Raw genomic sequence first — 26451 nt, forward strand, 5'->3', positions numbered from 1 at the left:
ATTCCAATTATTATTATTAAAGGTGGGCATGGCTTATGGTGAATGTAAGGTTTACAGGAAATGTTACTTGTGAATTATCAATCAGTGTTTTAAATATCAGGATCCATTATCATTTTAAATGTTATTGTAGCTCCTGTCTTTGTTTAATTTGCTTCCTGTGTTAACTCCTTATGTGTTTGTATATAATTTACTTAAGTAAGTAAGCTTTACTTACATAAATTTACTTGCAGTGTGTAATTGTCAAGTATAAGGTTAAGGGATTTATTTAGGTTGTTGCTCCTTAGGGGAGAAAACTTTGTTATATGTAGCCAGTAGATGCATAGCTTGATGGATGGATCTTGGTGTTCAAAGAGCAAGCATCTGGAGAAGTTAAAATGAGCTACATTATTGGCTCCCTTTGTAATAAGAGGGAAGAGATTATTTTTGAATTTGAAACTGGGGAAGCAAATGGTGAAAACTGCGAAAGGAATAGTCCAGGATAGTAGAAGCAGGTGAGAATTTGATGACTGCTTCTGAGACTCCCCACTCCAGGGAGTGGAGAATTGACTTTGACGAATTTATAATCACTTATGGAGCATCTTTGTTCTAAGGCAACTTTGCCTTTACCAAAGTGATAGTATGCTTTTACATATCTGACAGTTCAGGTGGAATGGGGGCACAGTCAAACTGTCTCTGAAAAGAAGGGAATGATTAAATCTAAGAAAAACTCAAATACTTCTAGGTAGATTTTCTTAGGATTATAATGTCAAATCATACCTGCAGTTAGACATTTCTCTCAAACATAATTATAGTAACTTTCTACCGTTGTATGTGACACTATTGAAATTTCATTTTGGTTAGCTAGTATTTAATAAGACTTTGATATTTATGTACATTTATGTTTATAAACAATGCTAATAAAATGCAAGAGAGGGTGTCAGTAACATACACAAATGTGGAAGGGCTGCTGTATTATTATGTTTTTTAACCATCTTTTGTTTGGAAACCTCATATACTATGAATGATGCTAACTTTTTTGTTTAGCAGTACTAGTCCTTTTTTTGCCATCTGTTAATCTTGACTGCCATATGTTTATCTTTGGCATCTTGAGTAACTACTCATAAGCTGAGCTAAAGCTCTGAATGGTTTTGATAAATAATAGATTAACTCTACAAACAGATAACATGGTTTTTAATAACTTCTTAGAGCACATCTATGATTTGCTTTAAATCTGTGTGGCATGATAATCTTCCTTTAAAACAAATAGAGAGATGACTAAAAGTGCATCTTCCCCCTTCCCTCCTCCCCCTACCCTATTAGAAAAGGGTTCTAGAATGTGTTGGTGTAGGGAGAGAGTAAAGTCTGAAGGAATTCATGGTTGAGATGATAATGGTTATATTCCCTGATGAACCTCACTTGTGTCATGATTTTAAGACTTACAGTATTGCTTTTCTTCATTTTTCTAAATCTACCTCTTGCAATGGTTGTAGTAGTGTTTGCCATGTGGGCATAAACATTGTTCTATGGTTGTTTTCCTTGAGAAGAAAAATACCAACTTGGTTTTAAAAAGGAAAGTCTAAGTAGAAGTACAGATGGTACCTGGAAGTGCAGGCAACAATTTTCTTAGTTCAGAGGATATTCTAGATAGAAGTACCTAAGTCCTACTGGAAATAATATTTTAAGTGCTCCATTTTGGTACTGTAATTGTAACTTTTAAAACACAAAATGTATCTAATGTTAAAGAAAGGACTATGAATGTCACTTTGGCCTTGTGAAATACAATTGCAGAATTTTGCTTATATGAGGTGGACAGTTGTCTTCTGCTGCAGCCCAATACATAGATCAAAGCCCCAGACTTGGCTTCTGGTGTTGGTGCTTCATCAGCTTCATACTTGTAAATATATGCTTCTCAGCTGAGATCTTTTTACTTAGAGAAATAAAATGCAGCACTTCAATGAATTTAATACCTTTAAGCAATAATACAGATTAAGGCAATCAGTAAAGGTCTGTTATCAAATTTTAATTGTAAGAACTAAACCCAACTCTTAAGAAGTTTTGAGTTGAAATATTTAAAAAATGGCATTATTTGTCAGATTTATTTTTTACTGCTCCTAAGTTACTGTTGATTTAATTTTTTCCTTTTTGAGAAGCTGCAGACTTCTGAAACGGGGAGTTTCAAGATATGGGCCATTGTTCTTTCGTTTCATAGTCATTATAATGTCCTCACTTACAGCTAGTGTTCAATCTTCAGGTTGTCTACAGAGTTCTAGTTCTTTCAGGGTTGGTCATTTTTAACCGGTGCTGTTCACTTTGCCTTGGCTTTCTGGTGAGCTATACTTGCATTACAGAATTTGAGATATCAAGAAACCATCTTAATAAAGACAAAAATTCTTTATTCTTTGTTAATATATTTTTAAAAGCAATATTTGCAATTTTTTTTTTTTGGCAATAGCTAAATGACTAGGTATTCTTTCTTACCAAGAAAGTTAGAAATGGACTTGACTTTGGCTTTTAACTCAGACTAGCCATCTAAAATCGTTGGACCTCCAGGATACTGATCTGAGTGTCAAATGCATTGTTGTCAGAGTTAAAATCTTTAATTTGCTTTCCTCTTTCCTGTAATTAGATTTAATATTAGCTCTGCATATTTTTAATGGAGTTTTCTCTTTTATATCACAGTTCTAGTAGCAGTCAGCAGTAGCTCTTTCTGGAGAAAGATCTGTCAGTTAGGAAAATGGAGGAGAGAACATAATGCCAGAGAAAACAAAGTTATACAGCCTTTGGGAAAAAACTATGCAATCTGTTTGTTTTTCTCTAATATTGCTCTTCCCTCTTCTCTCTCCAAACCAATATATGGAGACATGCAAACAAAACAGTTGATGAAATTAAGAAAAGGAGGATTATTTATATACTGTATGTATAATAAAACTGTTATTTCCAGAAACATTTAAATTTTGGATAATTAGCAGGAATTTGTAGTGAAACCTATTAGAGTAATACTTGAGCATCCTAATGTACCTAGTGAAGCTAATATTTAAACTTTGGAGCTTTGATGTACAGCTATTTTGTGGACTTGCATTTGGGGGATGTTTTTATTTATATATATAAAGTTCAATGTTATATTTCTGCGGCTGATATTTTAACAAGAGGACTTGGATTTTGGTATCTTACTGTTTCAAAGAAAGTAGAATATAGGTTGATCTTAATTGCACTTATTGGAGAAAATAAAAGGTCTCTAAGCTACTTCAAAAGAATTGAGGAAAATTGTACAAAGTCCTTTTAAACTCTAGAATCGACTTCAGGACTTTGAGATGCAAGTGTTAGTAATTTAAGAAAAATAAATATTCGGGGATGTTCTAATAATGCAAAGAGAACTTCAGAAGTCAGAGACGCTTTAAAGTTAAATATATCTTTTTTGTTCCCCTAATAAAGGTACACAAATAACCTTAATTCTGCCAAATAACAGCCACATGATTGTGACTGAGTCATTTTTTAGTAGTTGTGGTGCCAGATTGAACAGATTTTTTTTTTTTTAAGCTACATTAGTTTTCTTCACATTCGATCTAGTGAGCTTGTTTTAGAGGTAATCAGTGTTTTCTTTAAATTTAATAAATTTATATATACACACTTAGTTTTAATTCCTTAATGAGGGATTATCTTGTGGGTGTTTTAAGGTAGGAGGAGTCTGGTAACAACCTTTGTGCATATAAATTGGATTTCCTGTTCTTTTATTACAAAGCATTTGGAGTATTTATCATTGTTTGATATGCAGTATCAATTAAAAAATACGAGACTTACTAACACAGAATAATTTACCTGATCATACTGAGATTAGAGCAACATTCCACTGGAAGGTTCTTTATCTTGCTGTTGGATTATTTATTTTGGAGGGCTGTTTTACTAAAATTGGTTTTATATGAAAGCGTGAAGAAACAGCTCAATGTTCTGAATTCCTATATCTTTTTTTTTTTTTGAAGAAGAAGGTCTCATTGGCTGCTGTTACAAGACACAGCATAGTGGCAAGAGTTTCATAGAAACATTTGGGCATACTAGTGCCCAACTACTATGATTGATCGTTAGACCAGTCAGTCTACTCACACTTGCTTTGTGTCCAGTTTCTCTACTGACATCAAGATTTTTGCATGTAAACTAAAGGCATTTGTTTCATATAAGGAAGTTGAATGACTCCTTGCAACCTTGCTTCCTTTTTAATATTATTTTTAATTGTTACTAAATTAATAACAATAACATGGGTTTCAGTTATTTTTTACTATTTAGTGCTTCCTGCAACTTCCAACATGAGAAATAGAATGGCTATTATGAATGTACTGCAGTATTATGAATACCCGATGTAGATTAGTGAGTGGTGTTAGTGCTGTTAGACATTGTAGACAGGTTTATTAACACACTCCGTTAGCAGATCTTTAAAAGGCAGTTCCAAGCTAGTTACAGGGGTGAAGATAAGACTTTAGGCTTTCATCATGGACTACAGTAGGAGAGAAGTTGTGTGTATTGGAATAGTTGGAAAAAGGCACCCAAATATTAAACAACTAATAAGTTTTGTTTAAATTTTATTTAAAAAAAACTTTGACATATGAACAAGAAAAGCCATAGGAGGAAAACTGATTTTAGTTTGTTCTGTCACCATATCTGAAAATGTTTGTTGCTGTTTTGAAATATTTCCATTTGGTTTAATATTTGGGCACTTCCAAAATTTTAATCTTCTAATAGTTAATTATTGTGCCATTTTTACAAGTCTTTCTATTAAATTCCTGATTCTGCAGGTAAGAGTTAAAGCAAAAGGGTTTATTTAATGATTTTCCATTTTGGATATAGCATTCACTTTAAGAACAGTAGAAGTTTAGGGGTGAAAAAAAAAACCCATAGTAGAAGAATGGTGGCAGTGAGTTTTTTTTCAAAGGTTAGTATGGAAAGTTTTGAAAAGGTGATGTTCCTTTAAAGACTTCAACTTTCTTTTCCTTAAAAGATGCTGAGTTGATATCACAATGTAATTCTGAAGATTCAGTTTGCATTTCAGAATAAAACATCAGTTCAAGTATAATTTGTTTACTTGGTTTATATTATGCAATGTAGTCTTGAATAATTAATATTTTAGTATCTCTCTTCTGAAAACTGAATGAAAATTGCATAATACATTATCATGTTGTCATTTCCAATTTGGAAAAGTTTGAGTATTAAGATCTTTATAGAAAATTATGTAGCATATTTCTAAATTCAGTTATTACATGAAAATAGTAGAAAAGCAAATGTAACAATTCTACAATACAATCGCTGTCCAGATGTGGTGGGTATTAGTTAATAATGGCAGTTAAGTTATCAGATTCTTGATCATTTCACTATTAATTGTCCATTTGCACTCAAGTAATCATTTCTTCTGTCCTGTCCCTTTAATTGCATATTAATAGTTTCTTGGCTCATGTGATTATACAGTAATTATTTTCAGCAGTTAAAGATGTGATTTTTTTTTTTTTTTTTTGCCTTTGCTTTTTGTTACACAGATAATAAATACATCACATGATAATCCCCTAGATCAAGGAAAAACAGGACTGTAAAGAGGGGATCAGTTTGGTAAGAATATCTTAGTTCAGTTGGAACATTTTTCCCACTGACATGACTGTTACACAACCTGTCTATTTTCTTTACTGAAAAGTAACAAGAAACGTACCTATAAGGAACTTCCACTATATGTCTTGCAATGATGCTTTCTAGGTTTATGAATAAACCTTGGGTTTCTATTTCAGAACTCAACACAGGCTTTTATTCAAATACAAAATGTATGTCATAGCAATAATTGCATTTTTTTTTCCTTCTGGGCTTTAAGATGATGTGAGAGTTCAGCGTAGTACAGGCAATGTATATAATTTTTTAAGCATGTTTAATATTTTCACTTACATGGTAGTGTATAGTTTTTATTCTGAGGCTTAGTCTGTTGAATCTTATGGTATATATTTTCAAAAACTTTCTTAATTTTCCCTTACAGTGAAAATGTTAAGATAGATTAGACTAATCCCAAAATAATAGCTCTAATTTGCATCAACATAAAACACTTTTATAAAATTCAAAGGGTCTGATCCAGAAGTCCAAGAGAACATTTACACAGACTTTCAAGGATTATGCTTAAAATATTTGTCTTTACAATATGAAGTTTTTGGACAAGTGTTTGGTTTCACTTTTTTTTCAATTTTTTTAAACTGCTGAAAACTGGATAATAGGCCTCAGAACAGGCAGTTTAAAGATACTAATGTTATTAAATAATGTTTTAATCATGAAATTAACCCAAGAAAGGAGTTCTCATAACCAGTAGTATCACCTGCAGCCTACATCTGTTTGCATTTCGGAATGTTTTTGTGCAAACCAGAAGCCTAATGGAGATGGCTCTGTAGAGGAACAATCTTACTATCATAAATACTTGGCTTTATTCAAGTCTTTTACATATGAAACTACAAAATCTGGGCATTGATCTACAATATCTAGATCTGGATTTTCATGATAAATATTTTAATCATTCATAATCTTATTGTCGACAGTTTCCTGTAAGAGTTATGCACTTGAGACTTTTGAATGTTTCATTCCCTATTAGGCAATAGTTTTTAGTAGGTAATATTACTGTATATTCTGTGCTAGCATTTGGGGGGGGGCAGTGTTAGCCCGTGGGACTGTGTATTTATAAAAGTTCACATTTAAAAATAAGCCTAGAAGGGTTTTACGTTTAGCTTTTAGAACAGAGTGATACCACTTTAGCAGTTAATGGCTCGTTAAAATATTGGGAAGGTAGAAACACCTTTCACTTCATAAAGTGTATATAGTTCTTGGCTAGGTGAACATTTGAAAAGTGTATACATTCATTAGCTGAATTAGATGACCTTACTGTGCTGATCCATCCCATTTTAGCTTTAACTATGATTAGAACACACATGCATAATCAGGACCTTGACCTAGTAACCAGAAAACAGTCCTTTACCTCTTTTTTGTTGTTGTTGTTGCTTTCTTCCTAATTTTTGTGTTCAGTATAAATACTAAATCTCTTACTGATTCTGCCACTGTGCTCCCTCTTTCCCTTTCCTTCCTTGCGTGCTGCACTGAGTGGAGCAGGAGTACAGAGACCTTGTTCAGTAGGCTACAAATGCACCGTCAAACCACTGGAGCCAGCAAGGGAAAAATTCCAGTGCTACGTTTGGTTTTATGTCGCTATCTCATAGCTGTTTTGCTCTTTACACAATTTGTAAGGCTGAAGGAAAGCTATGCAACTAGACTGACTTTATGATCTGGTAACTGCCAGAGAATGGTGGCTGGTTCCTGACACCAGGCACGTGCTTATTTACTGCAGGTCCAGTTCGGAGGCAACGTGAAGGTCATACGATAAAGGTTCTCTGGTATCGCAGATTCCCTGGGTGGAATTTAGGTGTGCCGAGCAAGTGAACCTGCGAGACTGTGAAGAGCACATGAACGGTGCTGAAACAGCGCCTATAAAAAACACTCTGTACACAGGGTCTCTGCTTTTTGCAAGAAAAAGGAACATAAAAATTGAAGTTCTAGGAAGGTTGGTACAAGGAATATAACTAACTGCATTACAGCTAATACAAAAAAAGCTGACTCCTCATTTCAGATATGAAACTGAAAGTTCTCCAGTTATCAGGAGTTACATGAATATTAGCGGTATTATGAGGGCCTTTGGGAATCTGTTTTTTTTTTGTCTTTGAGAAATTTCATTAAAAATTATACTAGTATGAAGTAGAGATCAGAGTTCTCAAATGATCAGTGTTCATGTGTAGTTGTTCAACTGAGGAAGGCTTCAAAGCAAAACAAACAATATGAGTTTTATTTAAAACTGAAACAGTTCTCTATTTCAAGTAACTTACCTTTAAATGTTTTTGAATAACAGATATTAGATTCTAGTCCTGTAAAGGTAACAGAATACTTCAATATTTGTATGTGAAAAATTCAGCTTACAATAGTTGGGAGATTATGAAAGTATTAACATTTTCCTATTTCAGTATTATTACTATGCTACACTGATAATGTAGAGCTGTTTAGAAAGTCATATAAAGTGTATGGCATTACAGAAGAAAGTTTGACCCTTTTTCCCCTCCACCCCCTCCTTTAGTTTCTTTTTTGGTTTTGTTTAATGAATTAGTGTACTGGTCAAAATAAAATTTAAAAGGTTCACATACACTTACCTTAAGGGTTCTGTGATTTTTCTGTTTGCTTAAAAAAACTTCTTGTACATAAGACACTGTGAAATATGTATCCTGTGCAAACTGAAAATGTGAAATTATTTTGTATTCTTTTTTTGGGTGATTTTAATCATCAAAAAATTTTTTTTTTAGGCTGACTTCCCAGGGAAAGATGATTTCTTAGGTCATGTTATGTGGTCAGTGTTGTTGCTGACCATTGTATTTATGTGCTGCCTGTTAGCCCACCTGTGCTGGGATTACCGCTGTTCCAAAACTTTGAGCATCAAGTAGTGCCCTGTGGTTTTGTTCCTGTTCTGTTTGGCCTTCTGTATGAGCCTATCTGGTGGTATTAGGCAATACTAAATCCATTGCTGCATGCGACTCTTCAGATAATGTTTTTTTTAAGTCATATGACCCATCGGCTGCAGAAGGGATGATTATAAACTTCGGGTCTCCTCGTGGGATTGAAGAGATCTGGTTTTAATTTCGGGATCTCTTATAGACACTCTTTTAATGACCTGAGAGAAACTGGTGAGCTAGTTCTGTACCTGTAAAGTGGGAGCAACGCTTTCAAGTCATTGGAACAGGAGCTGGCTCTGTTGTGTTGGTACATCTCTTGGTATGCTTTCAGATCCCTCTGTATACTGCTGTAATACAAATAGGAAGTTTTTGTGGATGTGACAGTAAACTGATTTGTTTATAGCTAAAATGCTGCAACAAGCTTTGCTGTGGATGCTGTTGAGCATTTTGATCTGGTACCTTCAGTAATAATAATGGAAGCTTCTGTCTCAGTGTGCCCTGTGGTTGGCAATAGCAACATTTTTGCTTTGGAGTGTAGTTCTTACAAGCATTATAAAAAGGGTAGGATTAGATTAAAATCAAAATTGGATTTTAAACATTGGTTTTGTGCTTCTTTGCTGTCCCCCAAACATGCAGCACTATCTCCTCCTAACTCTCTTATAATTTCCATTTGATTTCAGCTCCTCTCCCAATCCTTCAACCCAAGCTTGCATTTCATCCTTCCCCTACTTTGGCTTCTGGACTTGTTAGTATTGTCTCTCTTTCACTCCCAGATCAGCCCATTTTATAATTTCAAACTCTGAAATTAAAAGAGAAATTTGGCCTTGTGTAATGGTGAAAAGGCTAAAATTTGTCTAATGACTTGCTGGGTGACAAGTGATAGCAAACAAAAATAGAAGTTGATTTTTAAATCTTAAATTTATTCTTTTAAGTGAAACAAACCTCAAATTCTATCAAAACCTACTATAAAACATAAATAAAAAGTCTGAGATCTGGTCATTTTGAGATAACACCTCTTGGATTATTTGGAAAGATCACCTTTGTCCCCAGATCTTGCTTTTGGAATTTAACTTGATTTCTCCATCCTGGGATTTTAACAAGGCACGCTTCTTGGTGTGCTTCCAAGAAGGCGTCAAGACATATTCATATTTTACATTTTTAGTCAATATTGAACTTCCATGTAATAATCAGAAATTACAGAGTATGATACAGAAATTTTGTGGCTGTTAATTTAGCAGTGAATCTTTTAATGCTGTATACTGATTAATATAAATTTTAAACCCACATAAAAAAATCCAAATGAATGTTTTATTAGATGCAACAATTTAGTTAGCAGGAATGACCATCTAATATCTCAGATTTTAAACTAATAAAAATTATTTCTACAAGGTTTTCCTTATTCTTCTGCATAGGGTCAGCTTTACCTGCTGGTGACAGACCAGGGTTTTCTTACAGAAGAGAAAGTTGTTTGGGAAAGCTTACACAATGTGGATGGTGATGGAAACTTCTGTGATTCTGAATTCCACCTACGGCCTCCATCAGACCCTGAAACTGTCTACAGAGGGCAACAGGATCAAATAGATCAAGTACTGTATTTCTGTGTTTCTGTTGCATTTTTCTATTTGGTTGTGACTATATATAGCAACTACTGTTTATTTTTAGGGGTGTGTGTGTGTATATATACATATATTTATAGACATATGTATATATATGACTATAAAAAAATTCTTTAGATCTCTAGGTTGAGATTCTCAAAAGTGCTCCTTTGAAGTATTATCATGACTTCAAGGAAAGACTAAGACCAACCCTGAACAGTTTGGAAAAGTCTCATTTTAGCCTCTGAGAATACATTTTTCCAAACAACTTATTCAGGTGAAATGTCAACTCTGTTGCCTTGTATATGGAAACAAAAATAGCACTGTGAAACTTCTCCCTTGCTAATAAATTTATTGCCAGCCATTAATATTGTTGTAATTGGGCTTTGCTCTCTGCCCACTCTGCTGAATGCAAGACAAACACTGTAGTGGTGACACGTGATGATGGTTATTTGTTATTCTTAACTATATGTAATAACTTCCAGAAGTCCTATTTCAGATAGGACCTATTGTACTAGATAATGCATAGGCACATACCAAGACCATCCAGACCCCCTGGAAATCTTAAATTCTAAACAGGCAAAGCAAATTAATCCTTTTAAGCAATTTTACTGTTTTTTAAAAATACTTAAGAGTATATGAATAAGCAGATGTTTTTTAAATAAATTAAAGCACTTTTCATCTCATTTGTAGACTACAGAATCTGGTAGAGATAACAGGGGCAGTCATATTTTGAGTTGCCACACTGTCTCTTCCATTTCCTTCTGGAAGTACTGTCCTGTTTGTGATGTAGAGTAGGGCCAAGGCCTCAGCCACTGCAGTTCAGTGTAGTATTTTAGCTTAAGCAGTTGCACTGGAATCTGGACTGTTTCTTTTGTGTGGGTGGATTTTTAGGGTGTGTGTGTCTTTTTTTTTTTTTTTTTTTTTTTTAATTTATTTAATGATCTGTCATGAAACTAGATTAGAGGGGCATGTATTCATGTTTTTCCCTTGCAACTGCCCAGGTAATGGAATTTAATTGTGAAAGCAACTCTCTTACTAGATTTTGTTTTTTATATGGTGATACAGGCATGCTGAAAAGAGAAGCATAAAGTAGCTTTTTTCAGCCTTTGTACTGTTCTGGTTCTGAACAGGTTCTGAAATGCAGTTTGTGTTGTTTCTGTGAGATAGATGTATTTGTAGGTAAAGCTAGGGGAAAAGATGGTACTGTGTAGTTGCACTTACTGAAGAATTCAGTTGATATGATTTGGCTCACTTCTACAAGAAGAGCATTAATAAACAAGTTTACTGTTTAGGATTATCTGATGGCATTGTCTCTACAACAAGAGCAGCAAAATCAAGAGATTAACTGGGAGCAGATCCCAGAAGGAATCAGTGATCTGGAGCTAGCAAAGAAACTCCAGGAAGAGGAGGACAGGCGAGCTTCTCAGTACTATCAGGAACAAGAACAAGCAGCTGCTCAGGTCCAGGTAAGAGAACATCATTACAGAATATGACTACTAACTTTAGTGAATATTAACTTAATAGTTATATAGGCACATCTGCATTCATAGATATTTCAGACAGATACAAGACTGATGCTATTCACGTTCTTACACAACAAGTGACGAGATGAGTATAGGAATCTTAATATTGCCGTTACTGTTGGAGTATGCATACAGATCCCATTTCCTGCCACGTAAATACATTAAAGCATGTCTAGCCTTCTACATCAAGGCCTCATTCATACTGTTAAAGTTGGAATGATGGGATGAGTTAGAGCTACAATCATTAGGGTGATAAAGATTGTGTTGGAAGAAAGTAATACTGTGCAGTTTTAAGTAATGTTTTGAGAAAGAACAGAAAGCAAACCTGGAACATGAAGAATACTAAACAAAACAAGCCTCATTTTTACATGATTTGACATTAACAGGTATGTGGTTAGGTTTTTTTAATTATTATTATTCAGCTTTTGTAAATACAGAATTTACATTTTTCAATTTTATTCCAAAACCAGTAGAAATGTTGTTAGATGCAATTCAGATTGTATCACTCTCAGTAAATAAACTTTTTTTTTCCAGAGATTTTAATGACTTTGTAGATACATAGTTGTGCTTAGTTTTGAAATCAAATCTGACAAAAACGAAGCTCTCTCTCTCCGTCATTGAATAAGCCCTGTTATTTATATTTTCTCCACAATATACTTAATTTTTCAGTTTTGCATTCTGTGCTTCGCTTTTAGCCTATACATGCATGAATCGGTGAGAGAGAAATGTCAAGCTAAACCTTATTCACAAACGTGCAAGAAGAAGAGATGACAGCAAATTAAAACCAAGAACTCCTCTCTTTCTTTGGAAAAAAAAAACAAAAAAACTTTCGTTAAAAATACATATCAGTATAAATTTCTTCTGAGGGTCTTGTCTGAACTCAAACTGCCATAACATGAGATTCTGTTCTAACACTTGTTTACAGTTTTTTGCATTATTTTACTTGCCCATAAATAGTACTGGACTATTAGCTAATATTCTTGCATTATTTGCAAAAAAAATAGCATTCAAGGAGCAGCTTTTTGATAGTAATCAAAGTTTTATTTTGTCTCATGAAAGTTTGTGACTTTACGTTTTTTTCAGCCTGTGATGTCATGTGAATCTATTCTGTCCCGTTTCAAACTTTCTTCTTCTTTCTTCTGTTTAAGTTACTGCTTTCTCTCTTATTTAAAAAATAAGATAAGCAGTTGCATTCAAAGTGCCTGGAAAATGCAACTCATGCACACGCATATAAAAAATTGCCATATAACTGAATTTTGTATACAATAGGCAATATTGAAGTTGGTGTTCTGGATTCAAGGAGCTGTTAATCTGTGAAGACTTCTCAAAACTGTGCTTTTTAATGTATTTGTAAATTAAAGAAATCTGAAGGCTAAATCTTCAGATAGCCTGAAGCAATTCAAAACCATTAACTGAAATGCCAGTTTGACAGAAAACAAGAATTTTGATAATTATAAGTTATTTCCATGGCTCATTGCTTTAATAGAACCATTGGCAGCTATTTCTAAGACAAAGATGTGAACAGGGTGAAAGGGAAGATTCACTTCTACTGGTTGCAAAATTGTGGAAAGAATTCAAGAACCTGCATAACAGATCTTAACAGCATCTTCATCTGTGACCATGAACGGGTAATAGCAGGAAGAGATGATGAATTGGCAAACCTGCTGTCATCTTTTGTATACCAAAGAACCTCCAAGTTCCCAAGTACTTTCTAGTGATGAAAAGCTTCTGCTTTTCCATATTTGGCCATCAAAACCAGTACTTTCACTCTGCAACTTCTGAAATGTGAGTTTTGTTTTTAAAAAATTAGGAAGACTATCCAGTACAGTAAAATACAGAGGTGCCAAAAAAGGTTTAAAGTCAACCTTGATTATTGAAGTAATGTTGCATTGATATAGCTGATCTGAATTATGTGGTCAGAGTAGAAGGGACACACAGGGCTTGAAATAAATTTTCAGTGGGTCTCCTCTTTCAGAAATAAGGAGTTTTCATGGTAGTTTTGGAGAACATATACCAAAAGAGCTTGCACCTGAATTTTGCTGTGGTTTGCATAATAACAGTGAAACAAACTTTATGAATTCAAAGCTAGATTATTATTTCAGTTTGTTGCATCTACAGTAATACTTATGATTACTTTAGTTGTTGTTTTTTTTTTTTTCCCCTTCCTTTCCATGTAGCAGGTGCAAGGTGCTGCTTCTCCAGCAAGTGGAAGGCAATCTGGGAGTAGTGAACGCAAACGTAAAGAGCCTCGAGAGAAAGAGAGAGAAAAAGAGAAGAACAGCTGTGTTCTCTTGTAACAGGAAATGGATTTAGTCTGGAGCCAAGTGCATGTTCCTCAGAAGCAAAAACCAGGAGTAAAAAGGAAGACAAACCCGTTACATGCCGCCTGTGCCTGATTACCCCATGGATTTTGTTCACGTTTCAGGAGAGGATGGGTGACTTTGTTACAATCATACAGACTTTCTTCAAAGTCATAGTGCGTGCTGCTTGAGATGGAATTCCAAATCACAGTTGGATGCGGCTGTGCTTTGAGTTAGTCATAAGAAATATTGCACCTTGTAGCTGAACACACAAATCATGGCAAGTTTTGTGTCATAGTGACATGCATTACTCCTTACATCAGTTAGTAAGCTATTTTATCTTCTACTCTAAACAAAGGAAGTAATTGGTTTTGTGTCAGACTTCTTCCTGAAGTCTGTACATTAGCACAACAGAATCCTGTTACTTTAATGGTATGAAACTATACCTTACGCTGGGTATTCGTAACACAAGAGCCCAACGAACAGCTGGGCACTGCCTCCTCAATGTGTCCAGGTTTCTTTGCTTCTGGATCTGGTATGTTTGGTTTTTTTGAACCCAGATTTATACTGTGTTAGTGGTATCATTGCACCCCCAGCCAGCTTTATCTTGCCCCATGAATATGTGATTTGGTAGGTGTCATACTAAAATTGTGTTGTAGAAAATGGGGCATTTATTAATGAGCAAGATGAATATTATTTGCTTTTCTTGCAATTAAACCTGGGTATGGCAACTCAGATGTTATCAGGGTTAAACAAATAATTTTATAGATAATTTTTTTTCTTTTAGTATTTTTTCTCTTGTAGGTAAACTGGACCAGATAAGTTATTTATTGACCTCTCCATATGATAAGTTAATGATGAGAGGAAACTAAGGTCTATAATAATCCTTATTCTATATAAAAATGCAGAATTCAAATAACTATCTGCCTTTTTTTCAGAAGTACCTTGATCTTTAACATGATGTTAATGTGTCCACTTGTATATTTAAACAAGTGTACTGTAGTTAAATACACATTTTTTTTGTTTGTTTTCTAAATCACGTATTCTTAAAAAGCACACTTTTGAAGGGTGAGAGAGAAGCTCTGCTGCTCTCTGAGATTGTTTGGAAAGGTAGTCAGGTGTAATATTTTGTTTTTTAAATCACTAATTTAGAATTTTTGGGAAACTTCTGTAGAAACCAGATTTTTCTAATTTATGGGAACCAAATAAACATGTCACATCTTGTAGTATTTATAGAATACAGAAACAGAATACTTACTGAATTCTGAGGGAACCATAAACCCTCCTCCACTTCCATTAAGTCAATAACAATTACCTTCTTGCTGAACCTTTTTGATAAAAATTTATATTTAGCAATTTGTAGATACTTTTGAAAAAGGCTGCTTCTCCTGGACAAGTTCTGATTCATGCTCTAAGCCTGGGTAAGTGCATTAGTCTACACTAGTCTGGAACAGCCAAGGCAGCCAGCTGGAATATGACATTCCTAGTTATGGATGTTTGAGAATGTCTGGAAGAGAGTTTAAAATTCTTGATGTCTGAGCACAAGTCCACAGGTAAAAAGCTGCTTAAGATTATTTCAAGCAGACTTGCCGCTGTGACTGGAACCAGTAATCACACAAATCTGTTACAAATCTAGAATGAGAATTAGACTGATAAAGAATGAATGTCTTATATTAACTAAAGGGCCAGTCTGGTTCACTTTTCTTCCATGCGTTTTTTTCTTTTCTTTTTCACTCTTGTTACCATTTCCTTTTTATAATAATGAAGTAATGAATGGTAGAAGATCTCTAATAAAAAAAAAATCATAAATATAAAAATTTCTCTATATTCTCTAGAAAAGTCATGCCCAGAAGAGTCATTTTAATACTTAATATATGCAGTTTAGATAACTTGCTATGTCAAAGCAAAGGTTCACTTCTTTTTCCTTTGCAGCAGCCTAACTTCTTCAAACAAATTAATGTAAAGGAGGATCATCAACATAATGACTTGTCTACTTTAAGCAGAACAGAAAATATTTCAATATAATAGTGTCAATAACAAAGACTTTAAGCCAGAATGTTGTTTAAAAACATTCTGTTTCTAAGATTTTTCCAAATTTGTGTATTTACATTTATTTATTGCCCTTGAAAAATAAATATGTCAAGCTAAGTGTTTGTTATCTTATTATTTTTCAGTGACAATATTGCCACTTCAAATTCCTTTTTGAACAAATTTAACTTGAGCACACATTGTGGCTATCAAGTGTATCTTTTTGCCCAAGATATTTGCTAGTATTAGTAGAATTCATGGAAGATTTCCAGCATATCAAACAGATATGCCTGAAACCTAATATACTGTAGTGATAATATTATCATTTGGTTACAATGAGAGAAAAGTTAAATGTCAATGCTTATCATAAAGTCTGAACTTCCCAGATAACTCAGTTTCTCCTTCAGTAAAGGAGTAAAGGGTTTCAGATTATTTGAGATGACAGACATGTTGTTCAAACAGTTTTCTATTAATATCCTTTTTCTTTACAGGTCTTGAAGCCTGTAAAGCTTTGGAAAAAAAGGTAAAGAATTTCTGATATCCAGGGCATTGTTTTCCATGAGTTGAGCTTGTTAGTGGTAAGAGTTATAAGCAGATGAGCTTGTTAATATCCAAAATGAAATATGTTGATGTTTAATGTCCTATCGTGACTAAACATTCCAAAAAATACTATCTCAGTTGGTATCAATGCTAGCATCTGATGAATCCAAAAAATGATTATACTGTGGCCTTGAATTGCTTTTATCAGTAATAATGAACTTGGAAGACAACATTAGAAAAAGCTCATAGATCACCAGTAAGATGATGTGTATTTCTGGTTTCTTTACTTTATTTGCTGTCTTTTTCAAAGCTCATGTTCTGGAGAAAGGGCACAGATTTATATTTTAAATCTGTTTATTCATTTAGCATGCACATGCTCTAAAGGCCTACACAATGTATATTAAGTTGTCCAGAAATGTAGAGTAGAATTTGTATTTAGCTAGATAAAAGGTAGCACAGAAGACACGGAATCATATAATTTATTGCTGCATTGTAGTTGTATAAAAAGTTAAATAAGTATTCTTAAAATTAGCAAAAAATCAAGCACTGCCATAGTGTAAAATGGTTTTCTAAGACGCACTTTATGAATGCTCAAATCTACCATTTTTCTTAAGTGATAGTTATGTAGAATCTAAGACCCAACAGAGCAGATCCAAATGAAGACTGTAATATGAGAGAATAAATTAGCATTCTTGAAAATTCACTTAAACACAATGCAAAAAAAAAAAAATTTTGTAGCAAGCCATCCAGTCAATATAATAAATTTTGTGTTCAGATTTTCTTTACAGATCTCTTCTTGTGGATCACAGACATACAAGCTAAAAGTGAACCATACGCTCTTCTGCATAAAATCACAGTGGATTGCCAGTCAATCTGTCCACTCATTTGATACGTCACATTATTGTTAAATGTTTCTTCCAACTTGTATTCACAGGTTCTTGAAAAATTCTTCCCTTATGTAATAAAAGGCAATTTGACTTCTTGAAATTGAATCTTTTGGTGTATTCAGCAGGAAGTAGTAGAGTAAAGGGTGAAGCCGACCTACTTCTAACTGAATCTTTTTATTTCCTGCTACAATAGATCTGTAACCCCTGAAGTAGCTCATTGCTTACATTAACCTTCTTACCATTGGAATGCTTATCACAGTCAATCACTGAAGTTTATACAAAGTCTAAACTTAAAAACACATACCGAATGAATTAAGAGCTGTAGGTATTTTATATAACAGTATTTTTTTTTTTTAAGGTTGTAACCTTAAACAGCAGGTAACTCAAGATACGCAAGTTAATTGATGCAGTGTCTTCAACAGAAAACATAGGGAAAAGCAGAAATAACAAACCTTTGTTTGGTTGCAATGTAATGTTCAAATATTTCTCCATACATGCTATGTGAAAATGTCCTTGGTAACAAGAAAAATCTGTCACTGAAAAATGCCTATATAGCCAAGAGTGATGCCAACAACGACAAGCCTCAATGTCAGAATTTAAATGTGTATGTTTCATCTTGTGATTCAATGCAGTTACTTAATTCTGTTGGGCTTTTTAAGCACATGCGGCAATATAATGGTAGTACTGTTATTCTGAGTGGGGCTATTTGGCGAGGTGAATGTCACTTTCTCATCCAAATTCAATTATGTAGTAGTCTATTTGATCTTAATTTCCATAGTATTTCTGTATAGTCCCTTCTTGTTAACAGCTTGTTCTTACAGTTGTCCAGTAGAAAAGCAGTGCTTTTAAGCTCCACTGTTCTCTGCTCTGAAAAGGAGGATGGAGAGGGCAGGGGGAATGCAGGGGAGGAAGGCAAGGTAGGAACATAAAGGTCTCTACGCTACCTGCTTTTCTTGAGCTTGTTTAGGGATTTGCCCTTAATTTTTCTATTATTTTAGCCACTGGTGTGGCTAGAGACAGTTTTCTCAGCTGTATCTAGCTGCAGAATAGCATGTACTGGCCAAATCTCCTCACCCAAGTCATGACCAGCAGGCTCCCTTCTTGGGTGGCTGGCAGTGTTTGTCCCTGTACACACTCTTCACTCTCACAGTGCTTCTAGGTCAAGACTCTGGCTGTTTTAACCCTTTAACAACTCGAGAGATTTTTATTAAATGTCAGTCTTCTATTGTTTAACTTTGGTCATCAGGTCAGCTCTATCATTATGAGCTCTTTACCTGAAAGTTATTCTGAAGAACTTGCTGAAACTTGGAAGTTCTTTACTGCCTTTAACATTATTTTCCTGGCTTGTAGGATTACTTAGCTTGTGGAGAAGTTTCATGTGCTGAAATGAGGAATTCCTTGGTCTATGAGTTAAAAAGAACTTTATCTAGTTAAGTATCTGTAGTCAAGATCCCATGTTCGCTTGTACTTGACAACATAATTTTCAACAAAATGCTGTTAGGCCTGAGAAATCCATAGGGAGGAATTCAAATAAAAGTTTGTGTACTCAACTGAAAAGTACAAGCTTAGTATAAACAGTATTCTTACAAACTAGCTTATTTTAACAGTATGGTGAAAAATGAAGGCATCTGTTTCTCTAAATGCAATTTGTTGGTGAAACAAAATAAGGCACTACAAATGCTTTCATAATTAGTTGGGTTATAAATTTAAGGAAGCAGGTGGTGGTGATGTGGCTGACAGTCCTGCTGGGGCCCAAAGTGAGTGAAATGTGATTATCTGACATAGTCAAACACAAAGTCAAATGTACTTAAATCTGGGGCAGGGAGGGGAACACCACAAAATCTCACTTTTTTGGGGGGAACTTTTGGAGAACTGTCCTTTAGTGCTGATACAATTTCAGTTAGGTTCCATCCAGCTTTAGTGCTACATATTATGAAATTCATAAAAGTGGGAAATGATCTACCTTGTGGTTCATGAGAATGCCTTTAGATCATGTAAACTTAGAATCACCTTAGCAAAATCACTAAGCTGGATGAAGTAATGCTGTGATACTTAAAGTCTATCTCACTTTGAGTTAACATTCTTTTTTCTTACTGAAATCTTTAGTAAAATTTGTATAGACTTTTTGAGTTAGACTTTAGTTATAATTTTTCAAGCAGTCTTGAAAACTTCACTTGATTGTACAATCTTACACTTCTTACATTTTTTTCTAAATGTGTTTCAAAAAAAAAAAGAGATAATAGATATTTTGTCTGAACTTACTGTTCACTTTTGCTCTGGTTCACTGGCACATACCAAGGAAAGGGCCTAAAACTGCAGTGAGAAACAGCAAATGTTATCTGGAAGTAAACTTAAATCAACTGAGTAATGGGCACTTCTAGGAAGCTTATTTGTATTTTAGGAAATGTTAATGCACATCCTTGGGTTTCATTATATCTTGTTGGGGGGAGTTCTGCAATAAAAATATTGAAACGCAGACAGTTCTTAATCCCATTATATGAACTGATCATAGCTGGCCATTACTATTTGCATTGAATAGTTTTTTCCTAGATTTGCTTATGTGGTGCAGTCTGTGAAGCTGATGAGTAAACTGTTTATGCTTGTAATCTAGTTGTAGTAAACACTGGCCAACATCCAGATACTAATATTTCTACCTCCAGAAACAGAAATACCGACAAAGTCAGTGTTTACATTTACCAACTCTGCTTTTAAATACTAGAGCTGTAGAACAGTTAAGGAAAACTAAATAAAGCTGTCTGCCATTGCCAAAACATTCTTTAACTTGTCCTTTGTCAAAAAATGAGGAAAATATAGAATCAGCTATAGAATATTAGTAGTGATGTTATTCTTTGCATCTCTGCGATCTATTCAACTTCTGTTGAAAAGTAGTCTGATTCGGTGCCCTAATCCTCTACTGTACATTCATGCAGCTCACTAAACATGGTATAGTATAACTAGACATAACCATGCCATCTTTATCTAGCTAATGCTGTTTGTTTTAATACTGAGGACATGACAACATGGACTTCATGGTATAATGTCTGAAGACTAAGTGCATACTTGAGTCCATAATACAATGTATTATATGTACCAGCTAAAATAAAGCTAGTGTGAGTGTCTGTCCATGCTATAGTTGCACTTGCTGTGAAGGAACTGCAGAAAATCAGATGGCTGCTTTCCTAATATACTTTGAAATGTTCTTCGTAATACTGTCTGTACTTATTACTGTAATACTGTAATAAGGCTATACAGAATGTAGTAGTATTTAAAAAAAAACAAACAAAACTTGCATTTGATTTTGTAAGATGACATTACGTTTAGCAATGTACATTGCCATCAGCTTTTAGGGCTCTAACAAACTGCCTCATCAGTAACAAGCCCAGGCTGTAGGGATTTCACTGGAAGGATTTAATAAATATTAGGAACAGAATTAATCTGAAACAAAATACAACTTTATTTTTCACTATGGTTTGTCTTGTTAATTGGAATAGTTTTAAAGTTCAGGGCTATCTTATAGTCACAGTAATTAGTGGTGGCTGAAAGAGTTTTAGGATTTTTTTTTAAACTTTCCCAGCAGTATTGCAATACTCAAATGTCTAGTCCAACCTCATACTGCCAGATATAGACATGAGGAGGAAACTGAAATATGACATTTCAGCATACACTTAAGCCAGTTTTGTAATTTATTACATTGTTGCATAGTTGATTATCAACATGTGTCAGCTCTGCAAGCCTAGAGATGGGGAGGGAACAACTGAAACAAACCTGTAGTTCCAACTTTAGCTGGAATTTCCAAGAAGAATAATATAGGCTGATGATCAATACTTTCTTCTGAAAATCTCAGAGGAAATAGGAAAGTCTTTTTTTGTGTGTGTGTGTGGGGGGGGGGAGGGGGGTTAACAGGAAAGCCAGTTGTTAAATTAGCTTTTGTATTTTTTGACAAGAATATGCTCAGTTTTGAGTTTAACCATATCTCAGATTGGTTAGCACTTTAGCATGTTACCTGTTCAGCATTCATGCATATTCCCAGTGGAATTTTTATCTTCTCTTCACTAGTTTGGTGCCAGAGCAACACCTGTTCTCAATTTTAGGATTTTTATTAATGTAGATTAACAAGAGCCAAAAAACCCACAACTGTTTTAATATTATTTTTGTTTAGTTGGATTTTAGTAAAGTCATTTAAATTCAAAGCTTGAAAACAGGTCATATGTGAGGTGAGTAAATAATAGTATGCTTCTTTTGGCCAAGTGCAGCCTTGGTAGACTTCAGAATGGACTTGTACTTACTACAGGGAAATATTTTTGTTGTGGAAAAATTTTTTTTTTTTACTTGTAAAAGTTTAGTAGCAGTGTAGATAGATTTAACAAACCAACAAACCTGCTTGTGAATTTTTAAACTACGTACAATTCAGCAATTTGGATTGTATCATGAATAGCTGCAATAATCAGATGGCTGTACTTAATATACTCAGTTAACAGCAGTATGTTTGTATTTCTAAAAATCTTACCTTCTCTTTGAGGCTGGCAGGCAAAAATGACCTTTGAGAACTCATTTAAAAATGACCATAAATACACTATTTCAAGAGACAAATCTGTTGTAGCAAGTGTGTTTCTTCACCTATACTTAAATAACTCTTGAACTTATTAGTACTGTTACCTTATGTTAATGTGTGTGACTGGTGACATAATTTCAGGACAGCATAGACATGCATTAAATGAGTGGGACTCAGTTTTTGATACAGTTTGTACTTGCAAAAAGAAAACAGTTAATACTTGTCCCCAAGTTACTATCAGATCATATTTGACAAACATGCCGCTATTGTGACTGTTCTTTCCTATATAATATTTTTGTAGTGTATAATCATTGTTTACAGGTTGTCTGAAAATTTGACAGTGGTCCTGAAAACAGTGAAAAGTATCAAGTATCTTGTCCTTTCCCTTTGAAATAATTTCTAAATCTGTTGTTAATGCTCAGTACTAGTTCTTACACAAAAAGTCACAGAATGTTAACACTTTGTAAGAGATTGTCTTATGGCTACTTATTTTATAAGGGAGTGGAAAAATACCATCATCAGTTTCCCCAACAGTAACCTGACACAGTGTTAATGTTAAATGACATATTTTTGATTTGGCTTTCATATTACAGCTTTCAGTGAAAGTAGTTCTTATCAAAAGTTTCATAAATGATTTTCTGATTATCCTTTTATCTTGTGAACAGATGCATAGCTATTATTTTTTACAACTTTTGATAATCACCTTTTATATATGCATGTAAGCTTGTTAATGAAACTATGTATAAGTTTGATACTCACAAAAAATGAATTCTACATAAGTTGTCACTAGTTCTGCAATGTTGGTCAAATATTTGTTACCATGCTAACTGTTGTGATAGGGGTCTTTTTGCAAAGATTATGAAGTTTAAAAAAATCAGAGGTATTTTAAGAAAGTTCCAGGGATTTCCTGCTTGAAGCAGATTGGTAATGTGTTCAAGATGCCTTGCTTAGATATTTTACCTAACAATTGTGCAACTGCTAAGCTGTATTAAATCAACGATTTAGTTCTGAGCCTGTTAGTCACCTAATATTTATCTTGTTCTCTAAATCCAGTTTTAACAGGAAATGTAAAAATCAGAACTAATGCAAGCCACTGTAGATTCCCCAGGAAAGAGGGGAAATTAAAAGTTAAACCTGTATTTTAAAAGTATGTGACATGATTAAATCCAGTCAATGCAGTGTCGTATGTACCAAAGTATGTGATTAAAATTCTTTTCACCTTAATGTTACCCCAGTATCCAATATTGTAACTGCATCTACAAGTTCAACTATTGAATCTGTTTTGCATTTTAAAAGCCTTAATTGTTTATATTGTATTAATGTATTTCTAAAGACTATAAAGAATCAACACTTTCCTGGTAAATTGTTAAGCTAACGTTGAACATCTAGATCATTTTCAAAGAGAAGACTAATTCTGTATTATAACACCACTTTTTATTGTCTATGTACCACATAGGAAAAACTGTTGAATTCTACTATCTTTTTAAAAGTCTTTAGTTATCAGCTTCCCTATAGTTTAAGTACCGTATCCTGTTTAGATCTATTTTGGTGAACAGTCTTCTGAAATGCATCCTATGTAAATAAATTTAAGTGAGCAAACTTAAAAGTTTCATTTATAATATTTAAATTCTTTACTAATAACAAAGTTTAGACAAAATCTGTCAAAAATTACTTTGAGGAGGAAGAGGACAGGCCAGTTGATCTAAATATTTTACAAATGATTTACGCTATTTTTAAAAAGTTTTTGGCAACTTGTTTTCAATCTGATTCCTCATCATCCCAGCTTGCTTCAGTGTTTTCAATTGGAGTGGAATATCTGCATATGCACAGTCAAATTTATTTTTACTTAATTAAGCAAGTGTCATGAAATAGTTTATAGCTTTTCTGAACAGTTTAAATGCTCATCTAAACTTATTTACTATAGCCAAAATAGCAAGTCACATCTCAGGTTTTATTTTTGTGCCTTTCTATAGCTTAAATTTTAAGGTTATAAACTTTCACATTTCCTGTTTTATCCATTAGGTGCTACAAATATTCATCGTATAGTAAATACATATTTTGTATGTGTTGTCATATTTAATGAATCATGAAGTACAGTCAAACTGACAGTATCTTTTAAATGCACTCTAACTTGTACTTTTTCCTAGAAACTACTGCAGAAAGATCAAGTAACACCACCTTAGTAACTTAAACTTGTTGGATTTTTCTTCCAAGAGCTGAACAATAGAAGCAGCTTTACCAAATATATCAAAATAAGTTACTTATTACATAAGCATGTGTTTTGACACACTTACTGATACAACGTACTTTAAGTTGAAATCTAACTATTTGTCAATTTTGAATATTCACAAAAGGTTACTTGTAGAAAAAGCTCTCTCCCCTTCTATCTTTCCTAAAAGGCTACCTACCAGAAAACAGTTTAAAACACGCTTCCTGCTATATCTTAATTCCTCTCGAACACTCCAAATCCTTGGCATTTTTTCACCCAGCAAACAGACTGTAAATGTGCTTGGCAAAGATCAGTTTGCACCCCAGAACGTTCTCATGCTGTCCTTAAGTTCTACTAACAAGATCCTGTCTTCATTTTTGTAACTACCCAATTTGGTAAAGTTGTTTAGTAGATTAGATTTGCATCTTTTTACTTGCTGAATGACTTGCGGTAACTATATACTTAGGCTGACTGGGTGATAGATGAGTCCTGGACTAACTAGAATTTGATTGGTTCTGGTCAAGAGAGACTTACTTACCTAGGACACTCAGCATTAAGCAAAAGGTTTGAAAAGATGCATCCCTTTTGCTTGAGACCACATCAGTAGCCAGTTGTAGTTGTACCTGGACACCACCACCTATTCAGATCTCCAGCCAACATAACCAAAGTTCATTTGTGGTAGTCTGGCCTAGTATAAACTGAACTCAGCAGTTACTCCACTGCAATACCTGTATTAGAAAAAAAATACTTCATTCTCAACCTGGCCTGAATCTAGGCCACATTAGGCAAGCTGCATGCTTCAGTAAGTTTTACTGATCTCTGTACAAAAAGGTGGTTATAGCCTCATTGGGCAGCAAAGGTATAGTTCTTCAAAAGTAATGAGGCTGATATTGTATCTTGCTAAAAGTCCTGAAATTATTCTTGTCCAGATACCAGGCAATGGCTCTTTTTTGTTGAGAAAAGGCAAAAGGAAACAACTGCTAGAAATTAAGTTACACAGCTGTTGCAGAACATGGCTGTTCCTTTGCTCCGGACAGGTTCTCAGGAGGGCTAGCTAGAGCACTCTCCCACTGCACAACCCTTAAAGTTTCAACTTTCTTTTCACTTGCCCCCACACAGACACCTCCCTCTGAAGCAGTATAAGCAGTAGCCTACCCTTAGTTACCAGGGCATTCAAGGGGCTATACAAGACTAACTTGAATTTCAGATTTGTCACATTACTAGAAACTATGCAATTTCTGTGTAAAAATATGAAGTTCTTGGAACCAAAGCCACAAACTATGCTAGATATGAAATTCCTGAAGTCTTGCTGCGACTGGCATGTCTATAGCAGACACATTTGCTTTCAGAATTTTTTCAAGTGAGTTACTGCTTTGCTTTCCCATTTTACTCTGTTCCCCTTATACCTGTAAAAGGAAGAATTAAAGTCAAATACTAAGTGAAAGCAAGTTACTTGCTTGAAAGAAGAGCATTGTTAGGTGTCTGAGGCTGTAGCAGTCTCTTGGTGCTCATCTACCACACTGTAACAAAGACTGTTGGTAGACAAATCTTAGTAAGTCTTTAAAAGACACGCTAACTCTCTTCCATTTAGAAGGCAATATGTTATCTGAAATTCAAGGATGACTAATAAAACAAAAACAGAGAAGCTGTCTCCTGTTAACGTAACTTTATGCTAAAGGTCTGCCAGAGCTTTGCTATAACAGAGGGAGAGTGTGTAAGCACGAGTAAAACCATTCCTTTAGGCCTCTTGCAAGTGTTCTGGTATTTTTTGATACTAGTCTTCCTAGTACTATCAAAAGTCCCACTACGTTTTCAACATGCATAACAGTGAAGGAGACAATTATTAGAAAAAGCTTAGCTGGAAAGATGGAAGCTTTCAGTTACATAATGACCATATAAATCTGTAGTACACTGTTTATACAAATGCTGAAAGTCATGATACTATTTTTAAAGCCATTTATAATCCAATTCAACAGAACAAGGTATTCAACAAGTAAATAGCTCTAGGACTCCTCCCCAGTTTGAGCTCCTTTATGAAATACAAACATCCTTCAGTACAATAAGGCTATTTTCTCTTATCTGGAAGGTCCATTTAAAGCATATGCTATCAATTACACTTATGAAAGATCTCTTCATGAAAGTTTAGCTACTGCAAAAGTAGCTACTCCCCATCCAAGTGTTTTCAGCCTGCAGCTTGGGTCACAATGCACCCAATAGAAACAGTCTTTTCTGTATCTCTGATTGGAGCGAGACTAAGGCCCACCACTTAATTTTTAGAAGTCTCAGTACCCAAACACTTAAGTTGTATTTCTAACTTTTAAGCAAAGGTAATCCTCTCCC

At 34.3% G+C, this 26451-nt stretch overlaps 1 protein-coding gene across 2 annotated transcripts in view; it reads left to right on the top strand.

Moving 5' to 3' along the window:
- Positions 1–23131, top strand: part of MINDY2 (MINDY lysine 48 deubiquitinase 2) — a 44078-nt gene extending 20947 nt beyond the window's left edge. The window contains exons 7-10 of one of the 2 annotated variants that reach the window (XR_010885755.1): positions 9887–10060; positions 11365–11538; positions 13773–16446; positions 17239–23131. Coding sequence is in view for 1 of the 2 variants with exons in the window: in XM_067305822.1 (XP_067161923.1) it covers positions 9887–10060; positions 11365–11538; positions 13773–13892 (468 nt within the window). In the remaining variant the exon portion in view is untranslated. Of the gene's footprint in view, positions 1–9886; positions 10061–11364; positions 11539–13772 lie in introns of both variants that reach the window. The other variant, XM_067305822.1, reaches the window with a different exon arrangement.
- Positions 23132–26451: the final 3320 nt, after the last annotated feature.

This window comes from Apteryx mantelli, chromosome 15, assembly GCF_036417845.1.
Source record: "Apteryx mantelli isolate bAptMan1 chromosome 15, bAptMan1.hap1, whole genome shotgun sequence".
Lineage (NCBI taxonomy): Eukaryota > Metazoa > Chordata > Aves > Apterygiformes > Apterygidae > Apteryx > Apteryx mantelli.